The sequence below is a fragment of the Leuciscus leuciscus genome, assembly GCF_965113295.1.
Source record: "Leuciscus leuciscus genome assembly, chromosome: 21".
Taxonomy (NCBI): domain Eukaryota; kingdom Metazoa; phylum Chordata; class Actinopteri; order Cypriniformes; family Leuciscidae; genus Leuciscus; species Leuciscus leuciscus.
Window position 1 is genome coordinate 28,021,269 of NC_138745.1, and position 14,792 is coordinate 28,036,060.

At 36.8% G+C, this 14,792-nt stretch overlaps 1 protein-coding gene across 1 annotated transcript; it reads right to left on the reverse strand.

The window, feature by feature from the left end:
- Positions 1-221: 221 nt before the first annotated feature.
- On the reverse strand, positions 222-12,019 carry c1qtnf1 (C1q and TNF related 1). Its single transcript, XM_082153012.1, has 4 exons — positions 11,853-12,019; positions 2,667-2,809; positions 2,475-2,578; positions 222-1,866 (listed from the first exon to the last, which is right to left on the reverse strand). The coding sequence occupies exons 2-4, from the start codon at positions 2,807-2,809 to the stop codon at positions 1,316-1,318; spliced, it is 798 nt and encodes a 265-aa protein (XP_082009138.1). The 5' UTR covers positions 11,853-12,019; the 3' UTR covers positions 222-1,315.
- Between the last annotated feature and the right edge of the window lie 2,773 nt (positions 12,020-14,792).

Below are 14,792 nucleotides of genomic sequence, written 5' to 3' on the forward strand. Positions count from 1 at the left end.
TGTCTAAGCAGAGATCTTAGAGTGATATTTCACACAGAAGTGCTTTTGTTATGTCCTATCTCCTCTGCTCTGAAGTGAACAGCTGAAGAAGTACAGCAGGGTCTCCAAATCCGACAAAATGTTACTAAACATGTTTCCAAAGTTGGTTACCCCATCTATCTTCTATATTTGGTCTGACCTGAACAACTACAGACATATAGCATAATCATAAAATTTGACACTGAGGTTACTAAACTCTTTAATATTGTCTTGTTGGATTAAGGAGCTGTTTCGTTTAATGACAATGAACACAACATTTACAGATTAACAATAATAATGAATGTACTTCCTGCTGAAGCTCCTGTTAATCTTTTTTTTAGGAACTTGCTGTTGATCACAGTAACCTGGTTATTTCAAAAGCTTTTAAAATAATGAGCTCATAGCTCAGTTCATATTATTGTTATTTTACAGAGACCTTATCCAAGACAGAACCAGATTTTTTTTAAAGTAAAACACATATAGGAATAATATATCATATGAATATAATCAAATCCATAATATTGCTGCTTATACATGATATGATTACGAAGTCTTACCGGTGCATCCATTTATACAAATGTAACATTTATAATAAAGTACATTCAGAGACACCATCAAGGTGTTTTGTCATTGATCATTGAGTTACTCTAGTTGTCTGCAGCATGGTGTGTATCCCACATTTTCTCATTCTATAATACTGTACATTATAAAAATATTTCATAAATTATTTGGTATTGTTTGAACTTTTCTGAGTACTATGTACTTCGCCGTCTTTTCTGATTTAGTGATTTAAATGTTAAACTGAAATTGCATTATGTTTCTTAAATGAATCCTAATTTACAATATTTATAATAATATACTCATTATAATATTTTTTGTAACACCAGTTTTTTTTGTTGCACCACTTTCTATTTTGTAGTCCCACTTAAATAATTACTTATTGCCAGATATAATATAATAATTTGTAGTAATCTGTTAAATTATTTCTGATGTATCTACACATTAAAAAGGCACCAATGTGAACTCTTGTGCAAAATATCCAAAATTACAAACACAACAGCATATTGTAACATTGTAGCAATAACCATTGTAACAATAACCTTTACCAAGTTTGTCAAATAGCACCAATATCTGTAACAGAGTTAAATGGTAAGACACACAAGACTGGATCATAAAGTTAAATCATAAGTTTCTCCTCAGGTACCATGTAAGACCAAAAAGAATAACTAGACTCAGAATAACTATCTAATTTAATACATGTTACATAAATCTTTGCTGTCCATAATTTTTGCCCTGCTCAACCTTCTGACTTAGCTTTGATAAGGTGACCGCTAAACGTGATGTAGGTGTCAAAGTCATCACTGAACACAGCGTTCTCTCTCTCGCCCTTATAGAGGCGGACCCACACCTGATCGTCCCTCTCCAGCTCCAGCATGAGGCTCTGGCTCTGCATGATGGAGCGATCGCTGGGCTGGGCGTACAGGATGGCCATCTCCTGCTCGTTCTTCATCACGTGCATGTACGTTTCCTTCTGGTTCCAGGTGTGCGCGTTTAGGCTGAAGAAATAGATGCCGGGGACATAGCAGAAGAACTTGCCCGTGAACATGTTGAAGTGTCCGTACAGGTTGACGAACTCTGTGTCGAAGATCATGGTCTGGTAGTAATCGTTACTGTGCAGGGCCTTCTTGCGGCCCACGGAAAAGGCAGCGTAGTAAGACTTACAGGCTTCTCCGGGGGAACCGATGCTGCCCTTGGTTCCCTTTACGCCATGGGGCCCTCGGGGTCCGGTTTGCCCTGACTTACCCGATTTCCCATAGGGCCCTCGCCCACCAGTGTCTCCCTTTTCCCCTGTAAGGGAAGGAATGTAGCATTGAATCGTAGACAAGTTCAGTTTGTTTCATAGTTTTAACAAGCATCATTAAAAAGGTCTTTTACATTCTTTATCTCTGATTTATCATGTCTCACTTCCTGAAACTTTGTGTTTAGGTTAAGCTTTGGAGGGTGTTTTATTAAACCTCAAATAATAAAAAAATTATGGTTTTCAAATGACATAATAGACTTGTTTGTGCGGAGTGAAGACTGGAGCGTTGAATAGAAGATGGCGCCAATCTCACAGCCATTTTTCTTCTGTTGTTTGTGACCGTTTGGATCATAAAGTCGCTTTCTGTGGTGGTTTGAACTTTTTGGTGCATGTTTTCCAGCCCACAGAAGCATCCTGTGTTTAACCAGGCCTGGCCTATATAATTTACCGACAGTGAGATATTGAACTAAGATTGACGTTTATCCAAACAATTGTATACAAAGACAGTCAACAGATTATGTGAGTTGTTCTGTAAATGTAAGCCTTATGTTCCTTTTTATCTTTAAAATGGAAGATATTTAACTTGTGATTTGTATACAGCAACAAAACAATCCCCCAAAGCTGAACATTTAAAGTATATTTTGATGGTTTGTACCTTTTAGAATGGTGATGTTTATCTGTGGCACAATCTGGTATTGTGGACTGGCATACTGAGGGGGCTCCTCGGCAGGGTCACAGCATCGCCTGCACTCTGTTCCACTAGAATCACAGGAGAAAATAATGATGGATGGATAGATAGATAGATAGATAGATAGATGGATGGATGGATGGATTGATCAGTAAGTACCTTCCATCTCTGTAGTATTCTGTGGATCTCTGATTATCTCTGGGCTCATATGGGTCTTGTTCTGCGTCTCGATTTTGTGTAATGTACGGCTCGGCCCATTTGGCAAACACCACCCCCAGCAGTACCAAGTTTGACACCAGCATCTGAGACAACAATTAACACATCATTTGGATAAAAGTTGAAAACTGGCAGACTCAAACTTCAATTATATTTAGTAGTTTTTGTCATTTATTTTAGTATTTTAGTTCAGTCTACATGATGTTCCATCGATGTTCCTGTTCAATTTGCATATGTTCTTTAATAATATTAACAGTGGGTGTTCTGTATATGTATTGTGTGTGTGTGTGTGTGTGTGTGTGTGTGTGTGTGTGTGTGTGTGTGTGTGTGTGTGTGTGTGTGTGTGTGTGTGTGTGTGTGTGTGTGTGTGTGTGTGTGTGTGTGTGTGTGTGTGTGTGTGTGTGTGTGTGTGTGTGTGTGTGTGTGTGTGTGTGTGTGTGTGTGTTAAAAAAAAATTTTAACAGTATAGATGATTTGTAGTAATGCACCTGTTTCACATATTCTTGAACAGGAATGTGTATGTCAGGCCATAAATCCAAAAAAACTGAGCGCTTGGCCGCTTGCTTTGGTGTTGCCACCCCTCCGTCCTCATGCCACCACTTTGCCACCCTATAAATCATTTTCTAGATTCACCCCTGATTTTTAAGTGTGTCAGTCACCAGTTAGAGTGCCCTTGATTGCCACCAGAGGGCACTCCACCCTGGACGATTGTTATTCTTACATGGACTTCATTTCCCATAGTTCATTGCCCGGCCTAATCATCATGATTATTTACAGCTGTTTCTTATTAGCTCATTACCTCACCCTATATAAGCCTGGTTATCTCAGTCATTCATAGCAAAGCCCTGTCTAGTGTGACACTGCAATTCTGAGCATTCTCCTGGTTCCTTGGTTTTTTTTTCCTTTTCTTGGTTTCCTCTGTTTTTGCCTTTGACCCTTTTATTGTTTGGGGTGATTATCCAGTGTTTACAACTTTTGCCTGTTTTCGACTATGAATGTGGACTACCCTTTAAATAAAATTGCAGTTCATTACAATAATTAATATTAATGCAAAATATGCTAATTGATTTGGAACACTTAATTAAAAAAGAATTTTTCTCTGAGCATAATTATTAATCCCTGCACACTCATATTAGGTTAGGATTGTATGTACAGTCTCACATGTTTTGGCCTTTTGCTGTTTGGTAGGGTCATGATAGGAGACTGTTATAACATGACAGATTTAGTACCATCCCTGCTGTGTGTTATCATGTATCTGCAAAGGGACAGCTATGTTATTCAACCTCTAGCATTTGACTGATGAAAGCAACAACAAAATAGTTTTGGGTTAAAGCTATGTATAAATCAGACCACCATTATGGAATTTCATAAACAACAATCAGGTGATGAAAGCTAATGAAAGGCTCTTGTAACAGTTTGTAAAAAAAATTTAAATAATTATCTGTGTTATAAGAAAACATAGTCTGAAAAGTTATGAAACCAATGACAAGATTCATTGGAATGTGTTGTCCAATTTTAAATTGGCAATCATACAGTACTTGATGTTCAGATGAAACTATAAATCTGATATTTTTTCCTTCTTAGGGCAGTACACAGAAAAATCAATTCGCCTTGTTTTCTGCCTTTTCAAACCATGAGGCAGAAAGGCATCTAATGATCAGTCATGAGCAGAAAATATTACACATAATGAAGCAAGACATGAGCCAAAAATTCACTTAAACTGAAAAGAAAGTATTTTAAGGCCAGTCTCCATCTTTCTTTAGTCTGTTGGTATTGGAAGATTTTCCAGTAACAAGCTCCTTTTTATAGCAAGTATACTTTGCTGGTTTTTATATCACATTTGCACACATACAAATTACAATAATCGTCCACTTTCTCTCTTGTATGTAGTGTTGACAAGTGATTTAAAATCATTTTCAGATGGTTAATTTGGATCTTTGCAGGGGCATTTGCTTTCATTGCCAGACTGAAATATTTAGTTAAATGCTGCTATTTAGTCAGTAATATACTCTAATTTATATAAAGTAGGGTGTTTGTTAGTTTAATTATTTATTTTTGATGTATCTGTTCAGGTTTATGGCTAAGTTTAGTCACTCTTGTCTCTTTGTCAATTAATTCCTTCTCTTATCAATTATATCATTATTTATTTCGTTAATATTGTCACAGTAAATAGCTTTGAGTAGATATGACAATCAGATGTGATCAACTCCAAGGCCTTTATATGCATGCAGTTCTCTCTGCATCATTATTTGGTGTTCCCTTTATTGCTAGCTGTCCAACTAGCAAAAGTGTTTTTTGCTTAAGTTTGTTTTTCACTGAAAACTCCCACAAAGTTGATTAAAATTCCACATACTTTGCGAGGAAATGCTCAGCTATTCAAAACACTTAACAACCCATAAAAGTACTGGTCAAGGCCAGCATGAGCTCCAAAAGCTTACTGTGTTGAGAATCAAAACACATCTACTTATGACAGACTACAAATACTGCATCAACATTCTTTTATAAAAAAGTTTGTACAACAAACAACTATACCCAATTAGGGCCCTATCTTACACCTGCAACGCAAATCTTTTTTTACAAGCGCAACGCAAATCTTTTTTTGCTAGTTTCAGTCTGACGCAGTTATCATTTTCACTCCTGCGCCATGTTGTTTAAATACCAAATGCTTTTGCGCCCATTTGTGCGCCCATGGGCGTGCTGGTCTGAAAACTAGGTGTATTCAGGCGCATTGTTAGCGCGTTGCTATTTTATCATATCAGAAATCATAGACAGTATATGAAATAGACTGCGCCATTGACCAACTGAAACCTGGTCCAAAGTCGATAGCACAATATTTTTTTTTATTTAATGAGCGCGTTAGTAATGTGCGCCTATAGGCGGGTCCACGACGCGCATACACTCTGCTTATTAAACATACAGGGACGTGCAGCAGCACAAACATGCCAAATATTTAAAATAAAAGGATTACAATCTAAAAGATTATTATTGTGTACATAAAGATATGGTGGAATCCGACTTGTCCCAGATGATCTGCTTGCGCACTTCTACCTCGCGCAAGAGCAGTTCCGTTTGCGCTCTGGAAGACGCGTTCCGTCTTTCCACTATCAAACTAGCGAATCTGCCATGGCGCGAGCGCAACTGGCATGTGGGAATGGGAGATGAGACTCTGAATTGGTTTAACACACGTAAATCCCAAAACACCCCCTTTAGGCTACTCATTATGAGAATAGGGACAACCCTTTTAGACCATGCGCCTGGCACGCCGACCACTAGCAAAAGTGGATTCGGACACGCCCAAAGTGAACTTTTGACATTCTGTTGACAATAAGTAATGGTTTCAACTACATGTCAACTAACTCTCATTAGTGTATTGGTTGAGTATTAGTAGACTGTTAGGGGTAGGGTTAGTAGAATAAGATATGTACTTGTACTGTTGCGGAGCATCACAATACAGAGTTTGCAGACATTAAGCAGACAGTCTACTAACACTCTAATAAGAGTTAGTTGACTTGTAGTTGCAGCGTTACTTAGTCAACAGAATGGCAAAAGGGAACCATCAAAATAAAGTGTTACCTTGAGGTCCAAAAGTAGAAAATCTTATTTAAAATTTAATTTTAGTTCATTTTTTTTCGGGTGTGTGACACTGACTCAATATCCCAGTGTGGAACAATGATAACGAGATCAACAATAAACAAAATATATAATGATGTTTATGAAGTAGAACTTGATTTGCGCACAGATTACACAATGTAACAGAGAAAATCCTACTTTAGTCCAACAGACTGTCATCATATTAGTTTTGCTGTGTCCAGCTGTGCAGTGTTGCAGCACTACAGATAATGACACTAAATAATTGCACAGTAGCTCACATAGTGGCACATAAACATGCCTGTGGTTTCATGGTTTGAGATCATTGATATTGTTTAATAATCTTTTGTAGAGATTGTAGTGCAAAGTGTTTGATCTATGTAGAATGCATGGATAATATAATTAGTATCAGCGTAAACATGTTTCATTCTTATCTTTTCTTTTTTTGTGTTTAATTGAGTCGTGTACTACATACTCACACGATTCCGCCCATACAGCATCTTGACTATGCACAATCCAACATGCTATAAAGTATTTAAAACTATAGACTGCCTATAATACTGAGATGAATAAGCTTTTTTTGGAGCCCGCCACACCACAGTAACCCTTCTCTAATCATGAGGTTGAAGAATGACGTGCTATGTCCCACTGTTTAATAAACTCACTGAGATGAAGCCTCTGTTCTACGTGTATGTGTGTGTTTTAGAGTGATGTTTAATGTAAGAAAAGGTCAGATCACTCAATTTAGTCTGAAGTTCAAAGCAGTTTTAGGTCGGTGCTTTGAGGTTGTGCACGTCTAATCCTCCATAAGCTTATGATGTGTTCACCTGGGTATGTCATCTGACCATCTTTTTTGTACTATATGTCTATAAGACTGGTGTTTGAAAATAGGCAGAGACTTGTGTAAAGGAAATTAGATGCTGTGTAAATAGTGCTATATACTGTTTGCATCCCAGTGTAAATATTACATGCTGTATTTTAGTAATACAAGACCAAATGCTTCAGCTTGATTACATTTTCTGGTTGTTGTGTTCCCCTTACGTAATATACTTTAAATATAAGGCCACTTCTCTGACATCAAAAGCAAATTTTTTCGTAGATTCTTCTGGTGCCATCTGACTTTTCGGCTTCAAATAACTGGGGGGAAAATTAACATATTCAGCCCATTCAAAATGCCTGCTTTATATTATGTCCTTGGTTATCCTCTTTTTCATGCAGCCATGTTTACAGTCCCACATCTGATATCCTGGCATGAGAATCCCTCTCCTTCCTGCGGATGTTGGGGTCTTGAGGTCATGTTTACATGCACATCACTGAGTCCTCTTTTAGTTCAAGCCCAGTCTTCTTCTTGGCTCAATCAACATCTACCCTGACCTTTTTTAAACGTATTACATAAGTAAAGATAGTTTTTTCACCCTTCTTCTCCAGAGAACACCACGCATCATTTTCAGAACATCTAAGAGTCCCTGAACCCTGTCAAATGCATAAACATTCGACTACTTTCTTTAGTCATATATCATATCCGGTTTTTGCCATTGAAGCTTCAGATAAATTGACAATTGACCTTATAAATGCACACTGCTGGTTATATTTTGAACAATTCATTGGTGCATTTAAAAAAAAGAAGAAGATTTAAAACAAAAACAAAATGTTTGACTCCTCAAACTGTAATCAAAATGTAGTAACTTGCATTTTACTGTTTGAAAAAACTGGGAGGGTTAGAAACGTGTCCCAAGGGTGTCTTCCAGTGGTTGGACAAGCAATTACACTAGACTTTGAGCACACTCAATTTCTATGGACACTGTAAGGTCATGCCGTGACGTATCAATCTTCTACTGGTCACTGATCTTTGTGTGATGCGAATTCGCAGGTCAGAGTTCACCGGACTTGAACTTTGAAATGCAGCGAAATGCAAAACAAGCTTGCGTTTCCGGCCTGACGCATTTACATGCATGAATTTCACACTTCACCTTTTTGAAACTACATGGTGAACATCATAATTCATTCATTTTTTATTTCGGACCATGGTCCATATCAAAAAGATAAAAAGAAATAATGTAGGAATTTCCGTGTTCCCACATACCTAAACTGCGAACAGAAAGGTGTCATAACAAATTCCCATTGTGTTATCACAACAGATCATAATAACTATTTACTAATCTGCATTGTGCCTTTTGCCATCCCTACACAATTCCGCAGGCATGCAGTGGCGTGTCGGAAACTACGAGGTGTGGCTTTGGAGGATTTTCTCAGTGGAAAACAAGAGTGTGGTCTCTGCTGAATCCAGTGTGGATAACAATCGGCCAATTCTTACAGTAGGTGTTTGGTTCTGGATCATATTTAAGGTGAGGCCCACCAGGTGCACTGTAACTCTTTTCTAAATGTTCCTGTCTGAGGTCAGCAGCTGAACATAAACAGTTCATCACTGGGGTAAATTTGGTCTCTTTGACTACAGAAATTAGGTACTGGCTCCATTCTTTGGGTTTGGGTGTGTGACCAAACGCTCCCCAGTGGCCGACTTTCAACCACATACTGAATACTCACACTGAATGCTTCTGTCACTAGTCATTTAAAAACCCCATATACCAGGGTCAATCTACTGTAACATGTATCCTTTCCTACTGTACATGTTTGGACCAACATGTTATTCTCGCATCCAAAATCTTTCCTATTCTTTGCGGCTGTTTTGTAATACAGTTTCTTCAGAGGAAGTTGAATGAACCTCAGGGAATGAAAGTGAACATGACATGGTCTATCAACAGAGTAAATAAACATCCATCTTATTAAAACAACAATTTTCTTTGCTTTCAGAACTTACAATTAAATTAATTAGTTCCTTGAGTTCATTTGGATGCTAGTGTTATCAGGAAAGGCAAGATCTTGAAACACAGCTGGGCTCAAGTAATGTGAGTGTAAAAATACTTTATTTTTCCATACTTTCTTTGAAAGAATAACATACTCGTATATTAGTCTTGTGGAAAGACTCCCACGGCCTGCAGTCCCACTGAGTTATTTTTTTAACAATGTTTTAACAATTATTATAATATGAAAACTGGGTGCCACTCAACATGATCTGATAATGTATACTACTTTTTAGAAGTTGTGTTGTTGCACAATGCATAGTTTTAAGGAGTATTTTAGTAAAATAGAATGATTATACAATGTATACTTAGTATTCAGTAATTGGCTGGCAAGTTAGTATTCCATTCCAAACACAGTATGTTATTCAGCTTGGTATTTGGTGGCATTGCATTTGATGGCAGCCCGAGATTGTGCTTATAACAAGGCAATGATATATTGAAACCACAATTTGTCGCTTTACTTTTAATTCAATTTGTTAACCTATAAATGCCCATGACCGAACAATCAAAAGGTGGAATCTTGTCTATCCCCTTCCCATACAAGACAAAGGGTGGAGACTTGTTGGTACAGGTACATGATGTTATTCAATACCTTGTTTGCAAACCGACAGGATTGTTGAAGTTCACCCCCAGCAATTGTCTGCACTTTTTTTTCTTTCTTTTTTAAGGAGGAGGATAAGGGGAAAATTCATTCGTTCATCACACTGGATATGAATGAGTGCACATTGTAGCCTACATACTATACACTGCAGAAATGATAAGAGTACTTTGTTAGTATATTATTTTTTTGAAATACCATTACTTTAAACTTAGAAATAGACACTGCTGGATTTGGTGCTGGCCATGACATTAAAGCTTACAGTGCGGTCACTTTGAAGTCTGTGAGGCAAAACACTAAGGTCAGTTTCACCCTTGACCTATATAAGCCACTGTGCCTTAACTTAGATATCCTCCATGGTTCACTGAACTGAAGAAAAACACTCATCTTCAGCTTATATTTTGCAACCACAATGTATGGAAGCTTTTTTCTGATACAAAATAAAAGAAGAGGATCTGGACATTTTTTTTCTCAGAATTTCAAGTTTATATCTCACAATTCAGACTTTATAACTCACAGTTACGAATTTACTATATTTTACAATTCTATAAAAAAAAAGTTAGAATTGTGGGACATAAGCTTACAATTGCGAGCAAAATGTCAGAATTTGGAGTTTATATCTCGCAATTCTGAGTTGTTTTCTATATAAACTCACAATTGCAAGTTATACATTTAGAATTGCAAGATTTAAACTCGAAATTGCGAGAGAAAAGTTAGAATTGCACATTTATATGTTGCAATTTTGACTTAATAACTCACAATTGCGATATATTTGTTCTGAGGAAAGTCAGAATTGCGAGTTTATAATTCTGACTTTATTTCTCGCATTTGTTACTATTTCTCAAAATTGCGAGTTTAATTCTCACAGAGGGGGAAAAATTATATCTCGCAATTCTGACTTTATTTCTCAGAATAGTGAGGTAGCCATAAACTTGCAATTGTGAGTTATAAAATCTGAATTGCGAGATATTAACTCACAATTCTGAGAGAAAAAATGATCAGGTCACAATTGCCTTTTTTATTTTTATTCCCTGGCAGAAACAAACTTCCATGATAGTGTGATGTATTTCAAAGTGAAAGAAAAAAAATCAGAAGGACTTTTTATCTACTGGGGATTGACTGGAGTAACATGCACTGGCGACTTCCCTGATAAACCTCTGCTCACTGCCATTTAATCTGTAAAATTATGCAAGAAAACTCTGTTACACAACTTCTACTATGTAGTTTGAAACATTTGGTGGGATTAAAAGCATCTGGTGTAGCACTGATCTTCATAGTGTCATATTTCCACTGTCTCTCCCAGTTGCAAGAAATGAGGCAATGTGAACTTTGTGATGGCATGCCTCAAGAATTCCTGTCCTAGATTGAGTTCCTGCACCCTGTGGCAGTGCTACTCGTTCCATGGATAATCAAAATACATTTTATGATTTATTTTGTCTCCATGAAATTTTGCAATGATCCTACATTGCTCGTGATTTAGTAGATCTTCCTTGGGGATAGGGTGGGATCCATCACTAGCCAAATGAATTAGTTTTCATTATTTTATAATATTAAAACCACATGAAACCCAGAGTGTTGTTACATTCAAAAACATTTAACCCAGCTGTGTCCTTTCGCCTTGCACCTGCTGTTAAAATGTATGTGTACATTTCAAAGCTTGATGGATCTAACAGTCATCTTGACATTGTCTCAAAATAAAACACAATTATAGTGGAGAACACCTACATGTTTTTTTATATCACTCTTATGTATACATTCAATGTGAGCAACCAACAACACTCATAAAGTGAAATAACTACCTGTCATTCATGATCTGATAATGTACTCATTCACTTACACGGTGCATTGATAAGTCAGACAGTAACAAGTTAAAAACACAGATAAATCGGGGCATATTGTTTTGCATCAGGATTCAGTTTCCCTGCCATCTGGAAAAGGTTTTACACACTGTTGCACTTGCCGTTACGTGTAACCATGTGATATCTTTTTTCAAAGATAAACAGCCCCTATTTACAAAAATGAAAAGACATGCAGTATTATTGTAAAGTTCTAACTTAAAACATCCTACTGAACATCCCCTACCTTTATCTTGGCAGGTCCAAACCTGAGGGTCCACGGGATGCACTGAGGATGCTTGCGTTGACTGGGCTGCACTGTTCGGTCTCTCTGAGAGTCTTATCGCCTGTCAGTGTTTTTAAGACATCTCCCTTCTGCACTCCCAAACTCAGCATGCCATGAGGAGCCAGGGAAAAAAGTGCAGGAAAGGAGGAGGACAGAGGGAGGAGCATGGATGCATCCAAGAGGGTGGGGTGAAATGAAAACAACAAAAAGGACAAATTGAAAAGAAAAGAAACCTTGCAAAAAAAAGCAGCCAGAGCAGACCAACTGGGTAGAGGGAAGCACACAAGGCTGTGGAACGAAAGAGAGAGAGAGAGAGAGAGAGAGAGAGAGAGAGAGAAGAGCAGTGCCATATAAAAGTAATGAATTGTGTCCCACCTTGTTGCCAGACTTTTCAGACAAATGTTAAGCCACTGATGGTTTCAAATAATCTTTTAAAGAACAAGATTAGTATTTTAAGAACACAAACATTTCACTTAAGATTGTAGGGCTAGAAGCATTGTAATATATGGGTTAGGCATATATTGCCTTCAAATATATATTGACAACAAACTTTTATTTGCAAAAACATTGATATGTAGGCACATTTGTCTACTAACTATTTGTCGAATTATGCATAAGCCTAAAAAACCTTCAGACATATACAGTGCTATGCATAAGTTTAGACACCCATGCTAAAGTTGACTAAAAAGAGGAATAAAAAAAATCATCTTTTGGAAATTGAACTTAATGCCTTAATTTAAAAAATTAGGAAAAATCCAACCTTTAAGGACACCAATTTTCTTTGTGAATGAATAATGTATCGTAAATAAATAAATGTTCTTCCTTAAAATACAGGGTGCATAAGTCTGGACACCCCTATGTTAAATTCCCATAGAGGCAGGCAGATTTTTATTTTTAAAGGCCAGTTACTTCATGGATCCAGGATACTATGCATCCTGATAAAGTTCCCTTGGCCTTTGGAATTAAAATAGCCCCACATCATCACATAGCCTTCACCATACCTAGAGATTGGCATAGTTTTATTTCAGTTAGCCTAATAGCTGGTTTGATTTGCATTGAGAGATTATCTTATGGAAAGTACTCCATGCCAATCTCTAGGTATGGTGAAGGCTATGTGATGATGTGGGGCTATTTTAATTCCAAAGGCCAAGGGAACTTTATCAGGATGCATAGTATCCTGGATCCAGGAAATAACTGATCTTTAAAAATAAAAATCTGCCTGCCTCTATGGGAATTTAACATAGGGGTGTCCAGACTTATGCACCCTGTATTTTAAGGAAGAACATTTATTTATTTACGACACATTATTCATTCACAAAGAAAATTGGTGTCCTTAAAGGTTGGATTTTTCCTATTTTTTTTAATTAAGGTATTAAGTTCAATTTCCAAAAGATGATTTTTTTATTCCTCTTTTTAGTCAACTTTAGCATGGGTGTCTAAACTTATGCATAGCACTGTAAATATAAATGCAGTTGTATATCATTTTTAATGTTGATTTGAAACAGTTCATGTCCATGTTTATAATCTCCGCAAAGTGCTTTTCCTCCCAGTCACTTGATTCATCATGGCATGAGACGTGTAGTTACTGTTACTGAGAAAGTCCTGATGTTTAAGCTTATAGACATGCTAAATGGTACAATGGTAAACATGTCTGCCAAAATAGCTGTTTTCCATTAATCAGTGTAAGCAAAGGAGAGTCTGTAAGTACGGAATAAGCACATACGATTTTGAGCTTAAAGCATTAGTTGGAGGAATTTTTTTAGCACTGTGGATCAAGACATTGCCCTGTGTATTTTCATATTATACAGAGGAATAAAACAGACAGGCTTGTGAAAAAAAAAATGTCTCATCAGAGCACATCACAAAAAATGGCACAAACTTGATCCGTGTTGCAAACAGGTTTCTTTTCCTGCTCATGTTAGTGCCTGCTATTCATATCAATGACCACTAGATGTCCTCGTTAGCAAATAAATCTAACTCTAAACAAACACTTCTGTCCACAACCATTCAATAATATTCGTCTGTGGAGTTACTACGTTGAATGCAAGTATCGTTTTGTTTAGTTTATCATTTTAAAACCATAATTATTACCATAATCCCGTTTTATAGTATAATAAAGAAGTAGTAGTAGGTCGAAGCTTTTGACTGGTATGTATCTGGAAAACTAAAAGCCAAATGAAAAATGTAACAAACAAAAAAACTGTGGTAATATTTATTATGTTACACTAAATATTATTTATAGGGATATAATTCAAACATATTTATAATAAAACACTCACACAAATATATATGGCTATGGTTAAAAGCACGTTTTTGGCTCTTTCAAAAGCTCAATTACAGGCTCTTTTCTGAACGGTTCTAAAGTTACTCTGAGACTCGCATTGAAAAACACGTGCAAGACTGTTACGCAACCTGCTGGAAAACATTACAGCCATGTGACCGTGTCCTGATTGGATACTGTGTCACCAATCAAAAGAGCATCCACCAATCAGCGAGTGGGTGGGCGTGTCCAAGCACCAAAACACTTCAGAGAGTACAAGATGTTACGCTATCCCACTCTTGTCCCACTGCCTAGTTTATTACAAAGCATTTGTCTCACAGTGTTTCAGTAAGCTGGACACACATAAGAGCAAACCAGATGGAGCACGTATTATATAGATGACGCGTTATCTTAAGATCTTAAGCCTAGTGTTTTTCCAAAGCATTTACGATCTGAACCAAATATCCACTTTATATGTATTATATTATACTTCTATTTATTATTACTTAATTTATTATAAAACCTTCAAATATTTTTGTTACTAGTATTTTTATTTATTTATTTTATTAGGCTATTTTTACTATTATTTGCAACTAATAGTAAGTTATCGAATAGTGACTAGTATCTTTTTGGAATTAGTC

Bases quoted from the DNA above. Each gene is read 5' to 3' on its own strand.
- c1qtnf1 (XM_082153012.1), bottom strand. From the start codon at position 2,809: ATGCTGGTGTCAAACTTGGTACTGCTGGGGGTGGTGTTTGCCAAATGG. The intron at 2,579-2,666 runs GTACTTACTGAT...CTGTGATTCTAG, and splicing joins GAATACTACAGAGATGGAAG to TGGAACAGAGTGCAGGCGAT. The intron at 1,867-2,474 runs GTACAAACCATC...CTTCCCTTACAG, and splicing joins AAACATCACCATTCTAAAAG to GGGAAAAGGGAGACACTGGT.